This window comes from Leuresthes tenuis, unplaced genomic scaffold (genome assembly GCF_036924035.1).
Source record: "Leuresthes tenuis unplaced genomic scaffold, fLeuTen1.0.hap1 SCAF_1, whole genome shotgun sequence".
NCBI lineage: Eukaryota > Metazoa > Chordata > Actinopteri > Atheriniformes > Atherinopsidae > Leuresthes > Leuresthes tenuis.
The window spans coordinates 11,293,891-11,316,543 of record NW_027325355.1 but is presented as its reverse complement, the minus strand read 5'-3'; the positions used below and the strand labels follow the sequence as shown (position 1 = coordinate 11,316,543).

Genomic DNA, 22,653 nt, shown 5'->3' with positions numbered 1-22,653 from the left:
ATGAATTAAATCTTCAGCTTCAAGGCAAAGACAAGCACCTACCTCACCTGGCAGACAAGGTCACAGCATTCTCCCGAAAGCTCGAGGTATGGGGCAGGCGCCTCGATCAGCCAAACATAGATGTCTTTGAGAACCTGAGTGAAGTTGCTGAAACCACTGATTCTGGAGCCACCACAGTGATCCCATGTATTAAGCAGCACATCTCTTCCCTGAGAGGATTGTTTCAAAAATACTTCCCAATCAACAGTGCTCAGTATGCCTGGGTTATGGATCCATTCAATGCAGCAGGTTGGTATTTTGACATTTTATTTATGATGTTTGCTACCAACTAACTGGAATGGATTGTTGGCAAACAGATTTGTGTTTATTATGCAATGACAAGCAAGCTCATTTATTTATATTCTGCCTGCAGCACCTGCTGATTTTAGCTCTGCTGAGGAGGACCAGTTTATTGAGATGACATCTGACTCCACCCTGAGACTGAGGTTTAAGGCTCAGACTGAGTGAATTCTGGTTTGGAGTGGAGAGGGAGTATCCACTCATCGGGCAGAGAGCTGCGTGCATTCTGCTTCCCTTTGCAACATCATATCTCTGTGAGATGGGCTGTTCAGCTGTTGCTTCACTGAAGACAAAATACAGATCTCAGCTGAACATTGAGCATGACTTGAGAGTGGCGGTATCAAGCCTGCAACCCCGCTTTGAAAAGATGTGCAATGCAAAACAGGCTCACTGCAGCCACTAATGCAGGGATAACAATCATATGTTCACCTGTTCACCAAATGTATTTCTCTTCTTTTTTTTAACAGATTGCGAAGTGGCACTTTTATTTTCTCTATTTTTTAACTTGTTGCAACTTATGACACAGCTGCACTTTTTTTCTTTATTTTTGAACTTGCGGTTATTTGATGTTGTTAGAATTTAGATACAACAGGATGTTACTTGATGTTACTTTAATAAATTGAAACATTTTAAGCTTGTAGCTTTGCTGTGTTCACTTGCTCACCTGTCTTGTCAATCTTGTCTTGATGTTATTGAGTTAGAATTTAGATACAGCATGATGTTACTTGAAAATGTTAAGCTTGGCGTATTTCACTGGCATTGTGTTGGGACGATGGGGCCAGGTGGGGCTTGAAAAGTCCCGCTTGTCCAAAGTGGGGAATGAACGAAAAAGTTTGAGAACCACTGATGTAGAGTATATGCATCTTGCTCTGATAAGAAGTCTTGCACTTTTTCGCACGCGACTTTCTTACCCGTTTCGTCCTGTACAGCTTTACGCAACCTCTCTACTCCCCCAAAACTACCAGGGTGGATAGGATCGTAGAAAACCTTTTTCATTAATCTCGTTTCAGCCATCTCACCTTATACAAACTCTGGCTTGTAATGACAGAAAACACAAAACGCAAGTATATTTCAACCTTTTATTTTTTCTCTAATGTGTAATAATACACACACGCACACACATACAAATGATCACAAAAAGCAGGAATGCTAGTAATATAGGATTTAAGAAAAGTTAAATGTTATAAAAACATCACACGAATACAATATTAGTCTAAACACATCCGGCTGATGGAAAGAAGGAATGTAACACCCCTCTTTTAACCCTCCCAGAACTTTGTCATGGTTTGAAGCTGCTGCAATTTCTTTACATCATCTCCAATCAACTGCTCGTACATATCGTGTATAGAAGTGTTGATTTGTTTCACCAGAGTTAGTTCGTACAAGTAAGCTTCTGCCACAGCCCTGACTCTGGCATCATCTTCACAAATGTTACGCGCAGTTAGAAGATGTTGAATGGAAGCAACGAATCGTTGATTATAAAGTCTCCGCATCAGAGTGTAGTAATGGTCATGAAAAAAGTCGTCCTCGAGGACATCCTTGCACTGATGTTGGCGTAAACTAGGGTGATCGACACTACACCCGTAGCATGATTCAATCATAAATTTTTTGATGGTCTCGTTCAAGAGGTGTATCACTGCAGTTTTCACAACTTTGATGAAACCTGAGGGGACCCATCCATCAAACTCGTCCTCACCCTCTCCTCCGGCATCCTGAGTGTGTGCAGGGGACCCCTGGCCTGGTGGAAGCTGAGAGTCCTCCATTTCGTTAGATTTAGCTTCCTCCGTTGTTACGGCCACGGTGGATCCTATCGGGTAGAGCGTTAAGCAGCGGTCATCAGGCGCCGAATTTGAGAACTCGATCTCGAGAGAAGAGGAGGAGTTGGAGGAGAAGAAAGACTCAGACGAAGTCGCTGGTGAAGGAGGGTGATACGGCTCCAGGTAGTATCTGTCGCTGTCTGGTGATCCAAACTGCGGTGATGTGGATGTTGCCGAAGGACTCCCTGTATGCATCAATAGCGACGGAGAAGCATTCTCCAGATCGCGGTCAGCGATCTCCTCGCACAATGTCTTCTGGACGCTAGTTCTCATCCTGTTCCTCGTGTTGATCGGTGTATGACCTGTGCTGGAGTGTGTCCTTATAAACCTGAAGGGGGTGTGGTTATTGAGGTTGAGGAGGAGGGTTCTCAGCGGAGGGAGGTCTACACAGCCAGGGTTTTCTTGACTGCTAGAATCTCACCCCAGTTCTGGCAACTGCGGAACAGCGTGGAAACTCGATCCGCTATATCATTCATCTTCTCCACCCAGGCTGCATGAGGTATTGCTAACAGCGTCCTAAACACACCACAGTCAGAGTTATAGCACTCAAGAACAAAAAGATCCCCGTCTTCATTCTCATTAGATTTCCGGTGGCTTGCACGGAAGAACCAACGGCCTGTAACGCCTGTTTTCGATTGCCACACAGCAGTGAAAACCATCCTTGTTTTGGCCAGCTCAGCATCATCCAGAGGATTCCTCAGTCTCGGACTCTCCAGTCTCGGCCGTTTGGCTGCAGACGTTGCCGGGATTTCTTCGGGTTCTTCTTTCACTGTTAACACCTCCTCAGCCGAGCCCATGCCTCCTTCTCTATGACGCGGTATCGCTAGTTTCAACACTCCCCAGTCGTTGGAAGTTAGCATACCCACAGTGGTCAGAGGTCCCGGCTTCTCACCACCCTCGTCAAGCTGATACAGACAGAGGTCACCTGTTTCATACATGAACACATAGCCCCATCTTCCCCGCAGTCCATAAGGCTCCAGTGACCATTCTTCCCGTAGAGACACGGGCGGCGGTTGCTGCGTTCTGCACAGAAACACCATCCTTTTCTTGGGAGCATTAGGTACCAAGGGCTGATCTTCAATTATCGTTACCGGAGTCTCACAAATGAGAGACCGCAGAGCACACGTCCTCTCCGGGGCCTGCGTAGATTTATCCTCTACACTCACTCTGCTTCTTGTCCTCGGCATCTTGAATCAGCTATCTTTCACCCCAAAGTCGTTCTCTACACACTGACTGTCTCAGGGTTTTTATCCTTTTCTCGAAACCCCTCCCCTGTCCACCCATTGGCCCTCAAACCTGGGGGTCGAACAATACCCCACCCCACACATCTAATTATTTTCCCATCTTTACCTTACAGGGACCGGTCTTTGAAGCTGTTAAAATGCTGACCGCTTCTACAACTTAACCTTTTCGATTAACCCTAACCCTTTCTCTTATTTAAACATTCAACTAATATATTTCTCACAACCTCCTGACTTTAGCTGTAATCATTCTTAACCCTAGCCATAAACTCCCCCTTCCTTAGATGTCAAAGATCTCTTCAACAGATGGCTAATCTATGTCAAACAGAGGTCACACGTAAAAATAGCTTGATCGATCGATAAGAGGTCAAAAGTCATATCCCCAGATGTCAGCAAACGGATGTCAAACAAAGGTCACCTGTCATATTAATTTGATTGATCGATAAGAGGTCAGAGGTCACCTGTCAAAATGAGTTTGAGTAAAGGTGTCCTTTTATTTCTCTTCTCTTCTCTCTACCACCTGCATGTCTTTTGTTGCAACGTCTGATCACCCTGTGACACATGAGGAAGTTGGTCATCTTCAGCTGCTGCTGCTGCATTGTTGGCAGACACGAAGTGATCTGAGATTCTCAGTTTCAACTGCAGATAATAATCACATCAGGGATGAAGATGTGCAAACTACATATCAGCCTTTCTCGGCAATTATCTGGTTACATCGAGGAACAGTATGATTCCAGTACCTATATAATGCACATTTGTCACAGTCATTGTTGCTTACGGCCACACCACCCTGAAAATATCTGATCTCGGAAGCCAAGCAGGGTTGGGCCTGGTTAGTACTTGGATGGGAGACTGCTTGGGAATACCAGGTGCTGTAAGCTTTTTCTCTTCTCTCTACCACCTGCATGTCTTTTGTTGAGATGTCTGATCACCCTGTGACACATGAGGAAGTTGGTCATCTTCAGCTGCTGCTGTTTTGTTGGCAGACACGAAGTGATCTGAGATTCTAAATTTCAACTGCAGATAATAATCACATCAGGGATGAAGATGTGCCCACTACAAGTTAGCCTTTCTCGGCAATTATCTTGTTACATCGAGGAACTGTATGATTCCAGTACCTATATAATGCACAGTTGTCACAGACATTGTTGCTTACGGCCACACCACCCTGAACATGCCCGACCTCGTCTGATCTCGGAAGCCAAGCAGGGTTGGGCCTGGTTAGTACTTGGATGGGAGACCGCTTGGGAATACCAGGTGCTGTAAGCTTTTTCTCTTCTCTCTACCACCTGCATGTCTTTTGTTGAGACGTCTGATCACCCTGTGACACATGAGGAAGTTGGTCATCTTCAGCTGCTGCTGCTTTGTTGGCAGACACGAAGTGATCTGAGATTCTCAGTTTCAACTACAGATAATAATCACATCAGGGATGAAGATGTGCAAACTACATATCAGCCTTTCTCGGCAATTATCTGGTTACATCGAGGAACAGTATGATTCCAGTACCTATATAATGCACATTTGTCACAGTCATTGTTGCTTACGGCCACACCACCCTGAAAATATCTGATCTCGGAAGCCAAGCAGGGTTGGGCCTGGTTAGTACTTGGATGGGAGACTGCTTGGGAATACCAGGTGCTGTAAGCTTTTTCTCTTCTCTCTACCACCTGCATGTCTTTTGTTGCAACGTCTGATCACCCTGTGACACACGAGGAAGTTGGTAATCTTCAGCTGCTGCTGCTGCTGCATTGTTGGCAGACACGAAGTGATCTGAGAGTCTCAGTTTCAACTACAGATAATAATCACATCAGTGATGAAGATGTGCCCACTACAAGTTAGCCTTTCTCGGCAATTATCTGGTTACATAGAGGAACTGTATGATTCCAGTACCTATATAATGCACATTTGTCACAGACATTGTTGCTTACGGCCACACCACCCTGAATATGCCCGACCTCGTCTGATCTCGGAAGCCAAGCAGGGTTGGGCCTGGTTAGTACTTGGACGGGAGACCGCTTGGGAATACCAGGTTCTGTAAGCTTTTTCTCTTCTCTCTACCACCTGCATGTCTTTTGTTGAGACGTCTGATCACCCTGTGACACATGAGGAAGTTGGTCATCTTCAGCTGCTGCTGCTTTGTTGGCAGACACGAAGTGATCTGAGATTCTCAGTTTCAACTGCAGATAATAATCACGTCAGGGAAGAAGATGTGCCAACTACAAGTTAGCCTTTCTCGGCAATTATCTGGTTACATCGAGGAACTGTGTGATTCCAGTACCTATATAATGCACATTTGTCACAGATATTGTTGCTTACGGCCACACCACCCTGAACATGCCCGACCTCGTCTGATCTCGGAAGCCAAGCAGGGTTGGGCCTGGTTAGTACTTGGATGGGAGACCGCTTGGGAATACCAGGTACTCTAAGCTTTTTCTCTTCTCTCTACCACCTGCATGTCTTTTGTTGCAACGTCTGATCACCCTGTGACACATGAGGAAGTTGGTCATCTTCAGCTGCTGCTGCATTGTTGGCAGACAAGAAGTGATCTGAGAGTCTCAGTTTCAACTACAGATAATAATCACATCAGGGATGAAGATGTGCCCACTACAAGTTAGCCTTTCTCGGCAATTATCTGGTTACATCGAGGAACTGTATGATTCCAGTACCTATATAATGCACATTTGTGACTGACATTGTTGCTTACGGCCACACCACCCTGAATATGCCCGACCTCGTCTGATCTCGGAAGCCAAGCAGGATTGGGCCTGGTTAGTACTTGGACGGGAGACCGCTTGGGAATACCAGGTGCTGTAAGCTTTTTCTCTTCTCTCTACCACCTGCATGTCTTTTGTTGAGACGTCTGATCACCCTGTGACACATGAGGAAGTTGGTCATCTTCAGCTGCTGCTGCTTTGTTGGCAGACACGAAGTGATCTGAGATTCTCAGTTTCAACTGCAGATAATAATCACGTCAGGGAAGAAGATGTGCCCACTACAAGTTAGCCTTTCTCTGCAATTATCTGGTTACATAGAGGAACCGTATGATTCCAGTACCTATATAATGCACATTGTTCACAGATATTGTTGCTTACGGCCATACCACCCTGAATATACCCGACCTCGTCTGATCCAGGAAGCCAAGCAGGGTTGGGCCTGGTTAGTATTTGAATGGGAGACCGCTTGGGAATACCAGGTGCTGTAAGCTTTTTCTCTTCTCTCTACCACCTGCATGTCTTTTGTTGCAACGTCTGATCACCCTGTGACACATGAGGAAGTTGGTCATCTTCAGCTGCTGCTGCTTTGTTGGCAGACACGAAGTGATCTGAGATTCTAAGTTTCAACTGCAGATAATAATCACATCAGGGATGAAGATGTGCCCACTACAAGTTAGCCTTTCTCGGCAATTATCTGGTTACATCGAGGAACTGTATGATTCCAGTACCTATATAATGCACATTTGTCACAGATATTGTTGCTTACGGCCACACCACCCTGAACATGCCCGGCCTCGTCTGATCTCGGAAGCCAAGCAGGGTTGTGCCTGGTTAGTACTTGGATGGGAGACCGCTTGGGAATACCAGGTGTTGTAAGCTTTTTCTCTTCTCTCTACCACCTGCATGTCTTTTGTTGAGACGTCTGATCACCCTGTGACACATGAGGAAGTTGGTCATCTTCAGCTGCTGCTGCTGCATTGTTGGCAGACAAGAAGTGATCTGAGAGTCTCAATTTCAACTACAGATAATAATCACATCAGGGATGAAGATGTGCCCACTACAAGTTAGCCTTTCTCGGCAATTATCTGGTTACATCGAGGAACCGTATGATTCCAGTACCTATATAATGCACATTGTTCACAGATATTGTTGCTTACGGCCACACCACCCTGAATATGCCCGACCTCGTCTGATCTCGGAAGCCAAGCAGGGTTGGGCCTGGTTAGTACTTGGATGGGAGACTGCTTGGGAATACCAGGTGCTGTAAGCTATTTCTCTTCTCTCTACCACCTGCATGTCTTTTGTTGCAACGTCTGATCACCCTGTGACACACGAGGAAGTTGGTAATCTTCAGCTGCTGCTGCTGCATTGTTGGCAGACACGAAGTGATCTGAGAGTCTCAGTTTCAACTACAGATAATAATCACATCAGTGATGAAGATGTGCCCACTACAAGTTAGCCTTTCTCGGCAATTATCTGGTTACATAGAGGAACTGTATGATTCCAGTACCTATATAATGCACATTTGTCACAGACATTGTTGCTTACGGCCACACCACCCTGAATATGCCCGACCTCGTCTGATCTCGGAAGCCAAGCAGGGTTGGGCCTGGTTAGTACTTGGACGGGAGACCGCTTGGGAATACCAGGTGCTGTAAGCTTTTTCTCTTCTCTCTACCACCTGCATGTCTTTTGTTGAGACGTCTGATCACCCTGTGACACATGAGGAAGTTGGTCATCTTCAGCTGCTGCTGCTTTGTTGGCAGACACGAAGTGATCTGAGATTCTCAGTTTCAACTGCAGATAATAATCACGTCAGGGAAGAAGATGTGCCAACTACAAGTTAGCCTTTCTCGGCAATTATCTGGTTACATCGAGGAACTGTATGATTCCAGTACCTATATAATGCACATTTGTGACAGACATTGTTGCTTACGGCCACACCACCCTGAATATGCCCGACCTCGTCTTATCTCGGAAGCCAAGCAGGGTTGGGCCTGGTTAGTACTTGGACGGGAGACTGCTTGGGAATACCAGGTGCTGTAAACTTTATCTCTTCTCTCTACCACCTGCATGTCTTTTGTTGAGACGTCTGATCACCCTGTGACACATGAGGAAGTTGGTCAACTTCAGCTGCTGCCGCTTTGTTGGCAGACACGAAGTGATCTGAGATTCTCAGTTTCAACTGCAGGTAATAATCACATCAGGGATGAAGATGTGCCCACTACATATCAGCCTTTCTCGGCAATTATCTGGTTACATAGAGTAACCGTATGATTCCAGTACCTATATAATGCACATTGTTCACAGATATTGTTGCTTACGGCCACACCACCCTGAATATACCCGACCTCGTCTGATCCAGGAAGCCAAGCAGGGTTGGGCCTGGTTAGTACTTGAATGGGAGACTACTTGGGAATACCAGGTGTTGTAAGCTTTTTCTCTTCTCTCTACCACCTGCATGTCTTTTGTTGCAACGTCTGATCACCATGTGACACATGAGGAAGTTGGTCATCTTCAGCTTTTGCTGCTATGTTGGCAGACACGAAGTGATCTGAGATTCTCAGTTTCAACTGCAGGTAATAATCACGTCAGGGAAGAAGATGTGCCCACTACAAGTTAGCCTTTCTGGGCAATTATCTGGTTACATAGAGGAACTGTATGATTCCAGTACCGATATAATGCACATTGTTCACAGATATTGTTGCTTACGGCCACACCACCCTGAATATGCCCGACCTCGTCTGATCTCGGAAGCCAAGCAGGGTTGGGCCTGGTTAGTACTTGGATGGGAGACTGCTTGGGAATACCAGGTGCTGTAAGCTTTTTCTCTTCTCTCTACCACATGCATGTCTTTTGTTGCAACGTCTGATCACCCTGTGACACATGAGGAAGTTGGTCATCTTCAGCTGCTGCTGCTTTGTTGGCAGACAAGAAGTGATCTGAGAGTCTCAGTTTCAACTGCAGGTAATAATCACATCAGGGATGAAGATGTGCCCACTACATATCAGCCTTTCTCGGCAATTATCTGGTTACATAGTGTAACCGTATGATTCCAGTACCTATATAATGCACATTGTTCACAGACATTGTTGCTTACGGCCACACCACCCTGAACATGCCCGACCTCGTCTGATCTCAGAAGCCAAGCAGGGTTGGGCCTGGTTAGTACTTGGATGGGAGACTGCTTGGGAATACCAGGTGCTGTAAGCTATTTCTCTTCTCTCTACCACCTGCATGTCTTTTGTTGCAACGTCTGATCACCCTGTGACACATGAGGAAGTCGGTCATCTTCAGCTGCTGCTGCTTTGTTGGCAGACACGAAGTGATCTGAGACTCTCAGTTTCCGCTGGAGAGAATAATCACGACAGGGAAGAAGATGTGCCCAATACGCATCAGCCTTTCTCAGCAATTATCTGGTTACATAGAGTAACCGTATGATTCCAGTACCTATATAATGCACATTTGTGACAGATATTGTTGCTTACGGCCACACCTCCCTGAACATGTCTGACGTCATCTGATCTAGGAAGCCAAGCAGGGTTGGGCCTGGTTAGTAGTTGGATGGGAGACGGCTTGGGAATACCAGGTGCTGTAAGCTTTTTCTCTTCTCTCTACCACCTGCATGTCTTTTGTTGCAACGTCTGATCACCCTGTGACACATGAGGAAGTCAGTCATCTTCAGCTGCTGCTGCTTTGTTGGCAGACACGAAGTGATCTGAGACTCTCAGTTTCAACTACAGGTAGTAATCACATCAAGGATGAAGATATGCCCACTACATATCAGCCTTTCTCGGCAATTATCTGGTTACATAGAGGAACTGTATGATTCCAGTACCTATATAATGCACATTTGTCAGAGACATTGTCGCTTATGGCCAAACCACCCTGAACATGCCTAACCTCATCTGATCTCAGAAGCCAAGCAGGGTTGGGCCTGGTTAGTACTTGGGTGGGAGACTGCTTGGGAATACCAGGTGCTGTAAGCTTTTTCTCTTCTCTCTACCACCTGCATGTCTTTTGTTGCAACGTCTGATCACCCTGTGACACATGAGGAAGTTGGTCATCTTCAGCTGCTGCTGCTTTGTTGGCAGACACGAAGTGATCTGAGATTCTCAGTTTCAACTACAGATAATAATCACATCAGGGATGAAGATGTGTCCACTGCAAGTTAGCCTTTCTCGGCAATTATCTGGTTACATAGATGAACCGTATGATTCCAGTACCTATATAATGCACATTGTTCATAGATATTGTTGCTTACGGCCACAACACCCTGAACATGCCCAACCTCGTCTGATCTCGGAAGCCAAGCAGGGTTGGGCCTGGTTAGTACTTGGATGGGAGACTACTTGGGAATACCAGGTGCTGTAAGCTTTTTCTCTTCTCTCTACCACCTGCATGTCTTTTGTTGCAACGTCTGATCACCCTGTGACACATGAGGAAGTTGGTCATCTTCAGCTGCTGCTGCTTTGTTGGCAGACACGAAGTGATCTGAGATTCTCAGTTTCAACTACAGATAATAATCACATCAGGGATGAAGATGTGTCCACTGCAAGTTAGCCTTTCTCGGCAATTATCTGGTTACATAGATGAACCGTATGATTCCAGTACCTATATAATGCACATTGTTCATAGATATTGTTGCTTACGGCCACAACACCCTGAACATGCCCAACCTCGTCTGATCTCGGAAGCCAAGCAGGGTTGGGCCTGGTTAGTACTTGGATGGGAGACTACTTGGGAATACCAGGTGCTGTAAGCTTTTTCTCTTCTCTCTACCACCTGCATGTCTTTTGTTGCAACGTCTGATCACCCTGTGACACATGAGGAAGTCAGTCATCTTCAGCTGCTGCTGCTTTGTTGGCAGACACGAAGTGATCTGAGATTCTCAGTTTCAACTGCAGATAATAATCACAACAGGGAAGAAGATGTGCCCACTACAAGTTAGCCTTTCTCGGCAATTATCTGGTTACATAGAGGAACTGTATGATTCCAGTACCTATATAATGCACATTTGTCACAGACATTGTTGCTTACGGCCACACCACCCTGAATATGCCCGACCTCGTCTGATCTCGGAAGCCAAGCAGGGTTGGGCCTGGTTAGTACTTGGACGGGAGACCGCTTGGGAATACCAGGTGCTGTAAGCTTTTTCTCTTCTCTCTACCACCTGCATGTCTTTTGTTGAGACGTCTGATCACCCTGTGACACATGAGGAAGTTGGTCATCTTCAGCTGCTGCTGCTTTGTTGGCAGACACGAAGTGATCTGAGATTCTCAGTTTCAACTGCAGATAATAATCACGTCAGGGAAGAAGATGTGCCAACTACAAGTTAGCCTTTCTTGGCAATTATCTGGTTACATCGAGGAACTGTATGATTCCAGTACCTATATAATGCACATTTGTCACAGATATTGTTGCTTACGGCCACACCACCCTGAACATGCCCGACCTCGTCTGATCTCGGAAGCCAAGCAGGGTTGGGCCTGGTTAGTACTTGGATGGGAGACCGCTTGGGAATACCAGGTACTCTAAGCTTTTTCTCTTCTCTCTACCACCTGCATGTCTTTTGTTGCAACGTCTGATCACCCTGTGACACATGAGGAAGTTGGTCATCTTCAGCTGCTGCTGCATTGTTGGCAGACAAGAAGTGATCTGAGAGTCTCAGTTTCAACTACAGATAATAATCACATCAGGGATGAAGATGTGCCCACTACAAGTTAGCCTTTCTCGGCAATTATCTGGTTACATCGAGGAACAGTATGATTCCAGTACCTATATAATGCACATTTGTGACAGACATTGTTGCTTACGGCCACACCACCCTGAATATGCCCGACCTCGTCTTATCTCGGAAGCCAAGCAGGGTTGGGCCTGGTTAGTACTTGGACGGGAGACCGCTTGGGAATACCAGGTTCTGTAAGCTTTTTCTCTTCTCTCTACCACCTGCATGTCTTTTGTTGAGACGTCTGATCACCCTGTGACACATGAGGAAGTTGGTCATCTTCAGCTGCTGCTGCTTTGTTGGCAGACACGAAGTGATCTGAGATTCTCAGTTTCAACTGCAGATAATAATCACGTCAGGGAAGAAGATGTGCCAACTACAAGTTAGCCTTTCTCGGCAATTATCTGGTTACATCGAGGAACTGTATGATTCCAGTACCTATATAATGCACATTTGTCACAGATATTGTTGCTTACGGCCACACCACCCTGAACATGCCCGACCTCGTCTGATCTCGGAAGCCAAGCAGGGTTGGGCCTGGTTAGTACTTGGATGGGAGACCGCTTGGGAATACCAGGTACTCTAAGCTTTTTCTCTTCTCTCTACCACCTGCATGTCTTTTGTTGCAACGTCTGATCACCCTGTGACACATGAGGAAGTTGGTCATCTTCAGCTGCTGCTGCATTGTTGGCAGACAAGAAGTGATCTGAGAGTCTCAGTTTCAACTACAGATAATAATCACATCAGGGATGAAGATGTGCCCACTACAAGTTAGCCTTTCTCGGCAATTATCTGGTTACATCGAGGAACTGTATGATTCCAGTACCTATATAATGCACATTTGTGACTGACATTGTTGCTTACGGCCACACCACCCTGAATATGCCCGACCTCGTCTGATCTCGGAAGCCAAGCAGGATTGGGCCTGGTTAGTACTTGGACGGGAGACCGCTTGGGAATACCAGGTGCTGTAAGCTTTTTCTCTTCTCTCTACCACCTGCATGTCTTTTGTTGAGACGTCTGATCACCCTGTGACACATGAGGAAGTTGGTCATCTTCAGCTGCTGCTGCTTTGTTGGCAGACACGAAGTGATCTGAGATTCTCAGTTTCAACTGCAGATAATAATCACGTCAGGGAAGAAGATGTGCCCACTACAAGTTAGCCTTTCTCTGCAATTATCTGGTTACATAGAGGAACCGTATGATTCCAGTACCTATATAATGCACATTGTTCACAGATATTGTTGCTTACGGCCATACCACCCTGAATATACCCGACCTCGTCTGATCCAGGAAGCCAAGCAGGGTTGGGCCTGGTTAGTATTTGAATGGGAGACCGCTTGGGAATACCAGGTGCTGTAAGCTTTTTCTCTTCTCTCTACCACCTGCATGTCTTTTGTTGCAACGTCTGATCACCCTGTGACACATGAGGAAGTTGGTCATCTTCAGCTGCTGCTGCTTTGTTGGCAGACACGAAGTGATCTGAGATTCTAAGTTTCAACTGCAGATAATAATCACATCAGGGATGAAGATGTGCCCACTACAAGTTAGCCTTTCTCGGCAATTATCTGGTTACATCGAGGAACTGTATGATTCCAGTACCTATATAATGCACATTTGTCACAGACATTGTTGCTTACGGCCACACCACCCTGAACATGCCCGGCCTCGTCTGATCTCGGAAGCCAAGCAGGGTTGTGCCTGGTTAGTACTTGGATGGGAGACCGCTTGGGAATACCAGGTGCTGTAAGCTTTTTCTCTTCTCTCTACCACCTGCATGTCTTTTGTTGAGACGTCTGATCACCCTGTGACACATGAGGAAGTTGGTCATCTTCAGCTGCTGCTGCTGCATTGTTGGCAGACAAGAAGTGATCTGAGAGTCTCAATTTCAACTACAGATAATAATCACATCAGGGATGAAGATGTGCCCACTACAAGTTAGCCTTTCTCGGCAATTATCTGGTTACATCGAGGAACCGTATGATTCCAGTACCTATATAATGCACATTGTTCACAGATATTGTTGCTTACGGCCACACCACCCTGAATATGCCCGACCTCGTCTGATCTCGGAAGCCAAGCAGGGTTGGGCCTGGTTAGTACTTGGATGGGAGACTGCTTGGGAATACCAGGTGCTGTAAGCTTTTTCTCTTCTCTCTACCACCTGCATGTCTTTTGTTGCAACGTCTGATCACCCTGTGACACACGAGGAAGTTGGTAATCTTCAGCTGCTGCTGCTGCATTGTTGGCAGACACGAAGTGATCTGAGAGTCTCAGTTTCAACTACAGATAATAATCACATCAGTGATGAAGATGTGCCCACTACAAGTTAGCCTTTCTCGGCAATTATCTGGTTACATAGAGGAACTGTATGATTCCAGTACCTATATAATGCACATTTGTCACAGACATTGTTGCTTACGGCCACACCACCCTGAATATGCCCGACCTCGTCTGATCTCGGAAGCCAAGCAGGGTTGGGCCTGGTTAGTACTTGGACGGGAGACCGCTTGGGAATACCAGGTGCTGTAAGCTTTTTCTCTTCTCTCTACCACCTGCATGTCTTTTGTTGAGACGTCTGATCACCCTGTGACACATGAGGAAGTTGGTCATCTTCAGCTGCTGCTGCTTTGTTGGCAGACACGAAGTGATCTGAGATTCTCAGTTTCAACTGCAGATAATAATCACGTCAGGGAAGAAGATGTGCCAACTACAAGTTAGCCTTTCTCGGCAATTATCTGGTTACATCGAGGAACTGTATGATTCCAGTACCTATATAATGCACATTTGTCACAGATATTGTTGCTTACGGCCACACCACCCTGAACATGCCCGACCTCGTCTGATCTCGGAAGCCAAGCAGGGTTGGGCCTGGTTAGTACTTGGATGGGAGACCGCTTGGGAATACCAGGTACTCTAAGCTTTTTCTCTTCTCTCTACCACCTGCATGTCTTTTGTTGCAACGTCTGATCACCCTGTGACACATGAGGAAGTTGGTCATCTTCAGCTGCTGCTGCATTGTTGGCAGACAAGAAGTGATCTGAGAGTCTCAGTTTCAACTACAGATAATAATCACATCAGGGATGAAGATGTGCCCACTACAAGTTAGCCTTTCTCGGCAATTATCTGGTTACATCGAGGAACAGTATGATTCCAGTACCTATATAATGCACATTTGTGACAGACATTGTTGCTTACGGCCACACCACCCTGAATATGCCCGACCTCGTCTTATCTCGGAAGCCAAGCAGGGTTGGGCCTGGTTAGTACTTGGACGGGAGACTGCTTGGGAATACCAGGTGCTGTAAACTTTATCTCTTCTCTCTACCACCTGCATGTCTTTTGTTGAGACGTCTGATCACCCTGTGACACATGAGGAAGTTGGTCAACTTCAGCTGCTGCCGCTTTGTTGGCAGACACGAAGTGATCTGAGATTCTCAGTTTCAACTGCAGGTAATAATCACATCAGGGATGAAGATGTGCCCACTACATATCAGCCTTTCTCGGCAATTATCTGGTTACATAGAGTAACCGTATGATTCCAGTACCTATATAATGCACATTGTTCACAGATATTGTTGCTTACGGCCACACCACCCTGAATATACCCGACCTCGTCTGATCCAGGAAGCCAAGCAGGGTTGGGCCTGGTTAGTACTTGAATGGGAGACTACTTGGGAATACCAGGTGTTGTAAGCTTTTTCTCTTCTCTCTACCACCTGCATGTCTTTTGTTGCAACGTCTGATCACCATGTGACACATGAGGAAGTTGGTCATCTTCAGCTTTTGCTGCTATGTTGGCAGACACGAAGTGATCTGAGATTCTCAGTTTCAACTGCAGGTAATAATCACGTCAGGGAAGAAGATGTGCCCACTACAAGTTAGCCTTTCTGGGCAATTATCTGGTTACATAGAGGAACTGTATGATTCCAGTACCGATATAATGCACATTGTTCACAGATATTGTTGCTTACGGCCACACCACCCTGAATATGCCCGACCTCGTCTGATCTCGGAAGCCAAGCAGGGTTGGGCCTGGTTAGTACTTGGATGGGAGACTGCTTGGGAATACCAGGTGCTGTAAGCTTTTTCTCTTCTCTCTACCACATGCATGTCTTTTGTTGCAACGTCTGATCACCCTGTGACACATGAGGAAGTTGGTCATCTTCAGCTGCTGCTGCTTTGTTGGCAGACAAGAAGTGATCTGAGAGTCTCAGTTTCAACTGCAGGTAATAATCACATCAGGGATGAAGATGTGCCCACTACATATCAGCCTTTCTCGGCAATTATCTGGTTACATAGTGTAACCGTATGATTCCAGTACCTATATAATGCACATTTGTGACAGATATTGTTGCTTACGGCCACACCTCCCTGAACATGTCTGACGTCATCTGATCTAGGAAGCCAAGCAGGGTTGGGCCTGGTTAGTAGTTGGATGGGAGACGGCTTGGGAATACCAGGTGCTGTAAGCTTTTTCTCTTCTCTCTACCACCTGCATGTCTTTTGTTGCAACGTCTGATCACCCTGTGACACATGAGGAAGTCAGTCATCTTCAGCTGCTGCTGCTTTGTTGGCAGACACGAAGTGATCTGAGACTCTCAGTTTCAACTACAGGTAGTAATCACATCAAGGATGAAGATATGCCCACTACATATCAGCCTTTCTCGGCAATTATCTGGTTACATAGAGGAACTGTATGATTCCAGTACCTATATAATGCACATTTGTCAGAGACATTGTCGCTTATGGCCAAACCACCCTGAACATGCCTAACCTCATCTGATCTCAGAAGCCAAGCAGGGTTGGGCCTGGTTAGTACTTGGGTGGGAGACTACTTGGGAATACCAGGTGCTGTAAGCTTTTTCTCTTCTCTCTACCACCTGCATGTCTTTTGTTGCAACGTCTGATCACCCTGTGACACATGAGGAAGTTGGTCATCTTCAGCTGCTGCTGCTTTGTTGGCAGACACGAAGTGATCTGAGATTCTCAGTTTCAACTACAGATAATAATCACATCAGGGATGAAGATGTGTCCACTGCAAGTTAGCCTTTCTCGGCAATTATCTGGTTACATAGATGAACCGTATGATTCCAGTACCTATATAATGCACATTGTTCATAGATATTGTTGCTTACGGCCACAACACCCTGAACATGCCCAACCTCGTCTGATCTCGGAAGCCAAGCAGGGTTGGGCCTGGTTAGTACTTGGATGGGAGACTACTTGGGAATACCAGGTGCTGTAAGCTTTTTCTCTTCTCTCTACCACCTGCATGTCTTTTGTTGCAACGTCTGATCACCCTGTGACACATGAGGAAGTTGGTCATCTTCAGCTGCTGCTGCTTTGTTGGCAGACACGAAGTGATCTGAGATTCTCAGTTTCAACTACAGATAATAATCACATCAGGGATGAAGATGTGTCCACTGCAAGTTAGCCTTTCTCGGCAATTATCTGGTTACATAGATGAACCGTATGATTCCAGTACCTATATAATGCACATTGTTCATAGATATTGTTGCTTACGGCCACAACACCCTGAACATGCCCAACCTCGTCTGATCTCGGAAGCCAAGCAGGGTTGGGCCTGGTTAGTACTTGGATGGGAGACTACTTGGGAATACCAGGTGCTGTAAGCTTTTTCTCTTCTCTCTACCACCTGCATGTCTTTTGTTGCAACGTCTGATCACCCTGTGACACATGAGGAAGTTGGTCATCTTCAGCTGCTGCTGCTTTGTTGGCAGACACGAAGTGATCTGAGATTCTCAGTTTCAACTGCAGATAATAATCACAACAGGGAAGAAGATGTGCCCACTACAAGTTAGCCTTTCTCCGCAATCATCTGGTTACATAGAGGAACTGTATGATTCCAGTACCGATATAATGCACATTTGTCACAGACATTGTTGCTTACGGCCACACCACCCTGAACATGCCCGACCTCGTCTGATCTCGGAAGCCAAGCAGGGTTGGGCCTGGTTAGTACTTGGATGGGAGACCGCTTGGGAATACCAGGTGCTGTAAGCTTTTTCTCTTCTCTCTACCACCTGCATGTCTTTTGTTGCAACGTCTGATCACCCTGTGACACATGAGGAAGTTGGTCATCTTCAGCTGCTGCTGCTTTGTTGGCAGACACGAAGTGATCTGAGAGTCTCAGTTTCAACTGCAGGTAATAATCACATCAGGGATTAAGATGTGCCCACTACATATCATTCTTTCTCTGCAATTATCTGGTTACATAGAGTAACCGTATGATTCCAGTACCTATATAATGCACATTGTTCACAGATATTGTTGCTTACGGCCACACCACCCTGAATATGCCCGACCTCGTCTGATCTCGGAAGCCAAGCAGGGTTGGGCCTGGTTAGTACTTGGATGGGAGACTACTTGGGAATACCAAGTGCTGTAAGCTGTTTCTCTTCTCTCTACCACCTGCATGTCTTTTGTTGCAACGTCTGATCACCCTGTGACACATGAGGAAGTTGGTCATCTTCAGCTGCTGCTGCTTTGTTGGCAGACACGAAGTGATCTGAGAGTCTCAGTTTCAACTGCAGGTAATAATCACATCAGGGATGAAGATGTGCCCACTACATATCAGCCTTTCTCTGCAATTATCTGGTTACATAGAGTAACCGTATGATTCCAGTACCTATATAATGCACATTTGTGACAGACATTGTTGCTTACAGCCACACCACCCTGAATTTGCCTGATCTCGGAAGCCAAGCAAGGTTGGGCCTGGTTAGTACTTGGATGGGAGACCACTTGGGAATACCAGGTGCTTTAAGCTTTTTCTCTTCTCTCTACCACCTGCATGTCTTTTGTTGCAATGTCTGATCACCCTGTGAAGTTAAGCAGGGTCGGGCCTGGTTAGTACTCGGTTGTTCTACTGTACTTCTCTACAAAAACCAAAGAGGAAGCTGCTGTCCCATCAAAATTCAACGTCTTCAAGATCAAAAAAGAAGTCCAGTTGCTCTTATGAATACTCTCCATCATTTCAGTTTATTTCTGACATTCAGCTTTTCATAGCACATGATGACTGTGTTGAAAATATGTGCAACAATGTAAACCACCAAGATATTCTGAATAATAATTGTATTTATTTTCACTGAGGCTTGTGTAAACCACAGACTGTATTTAGTGTAAACTGTGTTTTCATTACTGAGCTGATCTCATTCACCTGATGACACTCCTTAACTGTCACTGTTGAAAAATCCCTCCAATCATTTATAGTTTAGATAGAAATTGTTAGAAACGATTGTTTTTAATGTCCCTCATCAGGATGTAGAGTCATTACTGTGGTGAAGGAGTTTGTCCAAGTTTGGGGTTGAGTTAATGTCTGAAATCATGGGGGATGGATGGTAACATCACCGTCCTTTTGTCTTTCAGATCAGTGCAACTTCTTCAGGTCTTTGGTTGCATTGATGTTATTATCATGCAGGAGTCTTGAGGTCAGAGGTCAGTTTGGGATGTGTCTGAAGCCTCAGTTGAAAGAAACAGAGTCGTTATCTTCTATCACCATCTGGAGCCTCCACTTTTTGTCTTCTACACCTTTGCCTGTCCCCACACAGGTTACATTTCAGACCTCAACCATCTGAGCTGTGAAACATCTTCTGCTTCAGATGCTCATCACAGATAGAAGTTCTGACAGGATCTCCCACTCCTCCATTATAGAAATCCCTGCAGTGGTTTAGAGTTCAGGGTTTTGGGGGCATCAGATGGACCGTGATGTTGTCAGAGTACAGTCACGTTATTTCAGGTTAATATATTAAAGCCACTTTTTCTCTCACGTTCATCCCTCTGTCCAGATAAAAATGATGCTTTTCTCCGCTTAATAACAGAGCTCATCAGAGGTAAAAGTAATCCTGCCTCCTCAGTTTAAATCCCCTCACTGACCAGGATGTATATAGACTTAGCTGCATAACAGCATGATCATAAAATAAAGCCTTTATCAGCACCTCAGACTGCAGCCTAACATGAAATGTTATCTGAGCCGCACAGAAATCACTGATCTGCTCAGCTGGGTTTTCTCACTTCTGAACAGATGTTTGCTGTGAAGCGTTTTGTTGTTTCCTGCCAACTGAAAAAGGCTGGAAAAGAAGTCATTCTGCTGTTTTATGCTGTTTGTGTTTTCAGTGTGGACAAGAGCGGACAAAACACCACAGGAACTCCATCTTAAGATGCAGCTTATTTTATACACAGAGACAAAGAGACAAAGAGGGTTTCTATCAGGCTCAGCCTGAAGACACCAGTCAGCATACAGAGCTCGATAGATAGATTATGATCAAACATGTCTGATGCAGTCAGTTTGCAGGTTAGGGGTCAGCTCTGCAGGTTTTTACCTCTTCTGAAGTCCAACAGCCGTATGAGAGCTCATGTTTCATGTCACGCACTTGAATGCATCAGTCTGAAGATTCAGGTGAGCATTTCAGCAGAAGATCATGATTTATGAATTTCAAGCTGCTGCAGAGCAGGGCTGATTATATAAATATAAATGAAAAGCATGAAAATACTAAGAAACAGCAACATTTACATTTCCTGTACAGCTGCCTGCTAAAAGTATCGGACAATGTTGATCTAATAGATGCAGAGAAACCAATTTTCTTCATGTTGAGCTTTAAGTGGAAGGTTAATGAATTTATCTTTCCCTTCAACAGAGAACAAATAAGAATTCAACAACCTCTTGAACAATCCTGCCTGGACTGAGGTGAAACCAGCACTGTTCCCTTGTTCCCTCCCCAAACTGATCTGAAGCTGGGAGGATGTGTGAAACCATTGTGTGATAGTAGAGGAGCTCTTAAGTGAAGATCAGCTGATCAGCTGCAACAAAAGGAGGTGGAATTAGTTTTGTATCACAGCACAGACGGTGTTTCTGCTCTGAGAGTCACACACTGCTCTGCCAAATGTAGGAAATGACTCAGAAAAGGGTTAAACTGGACCTGGAAACCTTCTTTTGTTCGATCTGTCAGGATCTACTGAAGGATCCGGTGACTATTCCCTGTGGACACAGCTACTGCATGAACTGTATTAAAGGCTACTGGAATGGAAAGAATAAGAAGGGAATTCACAGATGCCCTCATTGCAGGAAAACTTTCACACCGAGGCCTGTCCTGGAGAAAAGCACCATGTTAGCTGATTTAGTGGAGCAGCTGAAGAAGACTGGACTCCAAGCTGCTCCTGCTGATCTCTGCCATGCTGGACCTGAAGATGTGGCCTGTGATTTCTGCTCTGGAAGAAAACTGAAAGCCATCAAGTCCTGTTTATTCTGTCTGGCCTCTTACTGTGAGAAACACCTTCAGCCTCATTATGATGTGACTCCATTCAAGAAACACAAGCTGGTGGAGCCCTCCAAGAGCCTCCAGGAGAACATCTGCTGTCGTCATGGTGAGGTGATGAAGATGTTCTGCCGTACTGATCAGACGTCTATCTGTTATCTCTGCCCTGTGGATGATCATAAAGGCCACGACACAGTGTCAGCTGCAGCAGAAAGGACTGAGAGGCAGAGAGAGCTGGAGGGGAGTCGACAACAAATCCAGCAGAGAATCCAGGACAGAGAGAAAGATGTGAAGCTGCTTCAACAGGAGGTGGAGGCCATCAATCAGTCTGCTGATAAAACAGTGGAGGACAGTGAGAACATCTTCACCGAGCTGATCCGTCTCATCCACAAAAGAAGCTCTGATGTGAAGCAGCAGCTCAGATCCCAGCAGCAAACTGAAGTGAGTCGAGTCAAAGAGCTTCAGGAGAAGCTGGAGCAGGAGATCACTGAGCTGAAGAGGAAAGATGCTGAGCTGAAGCAGCTCTCACACACAGAGGATCACAACCAGTTTCTACACAACTACCCCTCACTGTCAGCACTCAGTGAGTCCACACACTCATCCAGCATCAATACCCGTCCTCTGAGGTACTTTGAGGATGTGACAGCAGCTGCGTCAGAGCTCAGAGAGAAACTACAGGACATTCTGAGAGAGAAATGGACAAACAGCTCACTGACAGTCACTGAAGTGGATGTTTTACTGCCAGAACCAGAACCAGAGCCAAAGAGCAGAGCTGCCTTCTTAAAATATTCATGTGACATCACACTGGATCCAAACACAGCAAACACATATCTGTTAGTGTCAGAGGGGAACAGAAAAGTGACAGTAATGAGACAACCTCAGTCTTATTCTGCTCATCCAGACAGATTCACGGAATGGTGTCAGGTCCTGAGCAGAGAGAGTCTGACTGGACGCTGTTACTGGGAGGTGGAGAGGAGAGGGGGAGGAGCTGATGTAGCAGTCGCATACAAGAACATCAGCAGAACAGGGAATGAATGTGGATTTGGACGTAATGACAAATCTTGGGCATTAAAATGTTCCCAAAACAATTTTGAATTTTGGTCCAACAAGATGAAAGCCTCCATCTCAGGTCCTCAGTCCTCCAGAGTAGGAGTGTACCTGGATCACAGAGCAGGTATTCTGTCCTTCTACAGCGTCTCTGAAGCCATGACTCTCCTCCACAGAGTCCAGACCACATTCACTCAGCCGCTCTATGCTGGAGTTAGGATTGGATGGACTGGAGCCACAGCTGAGCTGTGTGAAGTGAAATAAAGGTATTCAGTCAGTTTGTTGCTGAGAGTTCATTGCTGTGATGTCTCTGCGCTGCTGTTCTGTTGTTTATTTGCTGCTTTTTCCTGTCTGTGCAGCCATGGAGGATATCGCTGCTAATTCTGAGTTTTATTCACAGAAAGATTTCTCCACATGAAAATCTAAACTTCTCTGAGCTCTGAATGTTAGTTGAATCCTTGTGTTGATGTGTTTGTATGTTGTTGTTTC

At 45.7% G+C, this 22,653-nt stretch overlaps 2 protein-coding genes, 19 non-coding genes and 19 pseudogenes across 21 annotated transcripts in view; all 40 read left to right on the top strand.

The window, feature by feature from the left end:
- The window catches only part of LOC140296621 (uncharacterized), a 581,862-nt gene that overhangs the window by 29,995 nt on the left and 529,214 nt on the right, over positions 1-22,653 (top strand). The window lies entirely within an intron of this gene.
- LOC140288416 (5S ribosomal RNA) lies at positions 4,170-4,278 on the top strand (annotated as a pseudogene).
- On the top strand, positions 4,548-4,666 carry LOC140298319 (5S ribosomal RNA). The gene has a single exon (XR_011913978.1). It is a non-coding gene; the product is annotated as a 5S ribosomal RNA (ribosomal RNA).
- Positions 4,936-5,044, top strand: LOC140288415 (5S ribosomal RNA; annotated as a pseudogene).
- Positions 5,320-5,438, top strand: LOC140298373 (5S ribosomal RNA). The gene has a single exon (XR_011914027.1). It is a non-coding gene; the product is annotated as a 5S ribosomal RNA (ribosomal RNA).
- LOC140299065 (5S ribosomal RNA) lies at positions 5,708-5,826 on the top strand. Its single transcript, XR_011914650.1, has one exon. It is a non-coding gene; the product is annotated as a 5S ribosomal RNA (ribosomal RNA).
- LOC140298058 (5S ribosomal RNA) lies at positions 6,096-6,214 on the top strand. The gene has a single exon (XR_011913739.1). It is a non-coding gene; the product is annotated as a 5S ribosomal RNA (ribosomal RNA).
- LOC140299099 (5S ribosomal RNA) lies at positions 6,484-6,602 on the top strand (annotated as a pseudogene).
- Positions 6,872-6,990, top strand: LOC140300207 (5S ribosomal RNA; annotated as a pseudogene).
- Positions 7,263-7,381, top strand: LOC140313958 (5S ribosomal RNA). The gene has a single exon (XR_011917105.1). It is a non-coding gene; the product is annotated as a 5S ribosomal RNA (ribosomal RNA).
- On the top strand, positions 7,654-7,772 carry LOC140315482 (5S ribosomal RNA). Its single transcript, XR_011917264.1, has one exon. It is a non-coding gene; the product is annotated as a 5S ribosomal RNA (ribosomal RNA).
- LOC140279500 (5S ribosomal RNA) lies at positions 8,042-8,160 on the top strand (annotated as a pseudogene).
- LOC140276763 (5S ribosomal RNA) lies at positions 8,430-8,548 on the top strand (annotated as a pseudogene).
- Positions 8,818-8,936, top strand: LOC140313886 (5S ribosomal RNA). Its single transcript, XR_011917101.1, has one exon. It is a non-coding gene; the product is annotated as a 5S ribosomal RNA (ribosomal RNA).
- LOC140298314 (5S ribosomal RNA) lies at positions 9,206-9,324 on the top strand. Its single transcript, XR_011913972.1, has one exon. It is a non-coding gene; the product is annotated as a 5S ribosomal RNA (ribosomal RNA).
- LOC140296418 (5S ribosomal RNA) lies at positions 9,594-9,712 on the top strand (annotated as a pseudogene).
- LOC140299813 (5S ribosomal RNA) lies at positions 9,982-10,100 on the top strand (annotated as a pseudogene).
- On the top strand, positions 10,370-10,488 carry LOC140312211 (5S ribosomal RNA; annotated as a pseudogene).
- LOC140312204 (5S ribosomal RNA) lies at positions 10,758-10,876 on the top strand (annotated as a pseudogene).
- Positions 11,146-11,264, top strand: LOC140315360 (5S ribosomal RNA). Its single transcript, XR_011917263.1, has one exon. It is a non-coding gene; the product is annotated as a 5S ribosomal RNA (ribosomal RNA).
- Positions 11,534-11,652, top strand: LOC140299064 (5S ribosomal RNA). Its single transcript, XR_011914649.1, has one exon. It is a non-coding gene; the product is annotated as a 5S ribosomal RNA (ribosomal RNA).
- LOC140268914 (5S ribosomal RNA) lies at positions 11,922-12,040 on the top strand (annotated as a pseudogene).
- On the top strand, positions 12,310-12,428 carry LOC140299063 (5S ribosomal RNA). Its single transcript, XR_011914648.1, has one exon. It is a non-coding gene; the product is annotated as a 5S ribosomal RNA (ribosomal RNA).
- LOC140298057 (5S ribosomal RNA) lies at positions 12,698-12,816 on the top strand. The gene has a single exon (XR_011913738.1). It is a non-coding gene; the product is annotated as a 5S ribosomal RNA (ribosomal RNA).
- On the top strand, positions 13,086-13,204 carry LOC140299088 (5S ribosomal RNA; annotated as a pseudogene).
- On the top strand, positions 13,474-13,592 carry LOC140298771 (5S ribosomal RNA). Its single transcript, XR_011914387.1, has one exon. It is a non-coding gene; the product is annotated as a 5S ribosomal RNA (ribosomal RNA).
- LOC140313819 (5S ribosomal RNA) lies at positions 13,865-13,983 on the top strand. Its single transcript, XR_011917094.1, has one exon. It is a non-coding gene; the product is annotated as a 5S ribosomal RNA (ribosomal RNA).
- On the top strand, positions 14,256-14,374 carry LOC140315239 (5S ribosomal RNA). The gene has a single exon (XR_011917262.1). It is a non-coding gene; the product is annotated as a 5S ribosomal RNA (ribosomal RNA).
- LOC140299062 (5S ribosomal RNA) lies at positions 14,644-14,762 on the top strand. Its single transcript, XR_011914647.1, has one exon. It is a non-coding gene; the product is annotated as a 5S ribosomal RNA (ribosomal RNA).
- On the top strand, positions 15,032-15,150 carry LOC140279489 (5S ribosomal RNA; annotated as a pseudogene).
- LOC140276755 (5S ribosomal RNA) lies at positions 15,420-15,538 on the top strand (annotated as a pseudogene).
- LOC140313737 (5S ribosomal RNA) lies at positions 15,808-15,926 on the top strand. Its single transcript, XR_011917085.1, has one exon. It is a non-coding gene; the product is annotated as a 5S ribosomal RNA (ribosomal RNA).
- Positions 16,196-16,314, top strand: LOC140296417 (5S ribosomal RNA; annotated as a pseudogene).
- LOC140299587 (5S ribosomal RNA) lies at positions 16,584-16,702 on the top strand (annotated as a pseudogene).
- LOC140312200 (5S ribosomal RNA) lies at positions 16,972-17,090 on the top strand (annotated as a pseudogene).
- LOC140312194 (5S ribosomal RNA) lies at positions 17,360-17,478 on the top strand (annotated as a pseudogene).
- Positions 17,748-17,866, top strand: LOC140298306 (5S ribosomal RNA). The gene has a single exon (XR_011913965.1). It is a non-coding gene; the product is annotated as a 5S ribosomal RNA (ribosomal RNA).
- LOC140298079 (5S ribosomal RNA) lies at positions 18,136-18,254 on the top strand. Its single transcript, XR_011913759.1, has one exon. It is a non-coding gene; the product is annotated as a 5S ribosomal RNA (ribosomal RNA).
- LOC140295383 (5S ribosomal RNA) lies at positions 18,524-18,632 on the top strand (annotated as a pseudogene).
- On the top strand, positions 20,755-22,537 carry LOC140292028 (tripartite motif-containing protein 16-like). Its single transcript, XM_072379458.1, has one exon. The coding sequence runs from the start codon at positions 20,755-20,757 to the stop codon at positions 22,426-22,428; it is 1,674 nt and encodes a 557-aa protein (XP_072235559.1). The 3' UTR covers positions 22,429-22,537.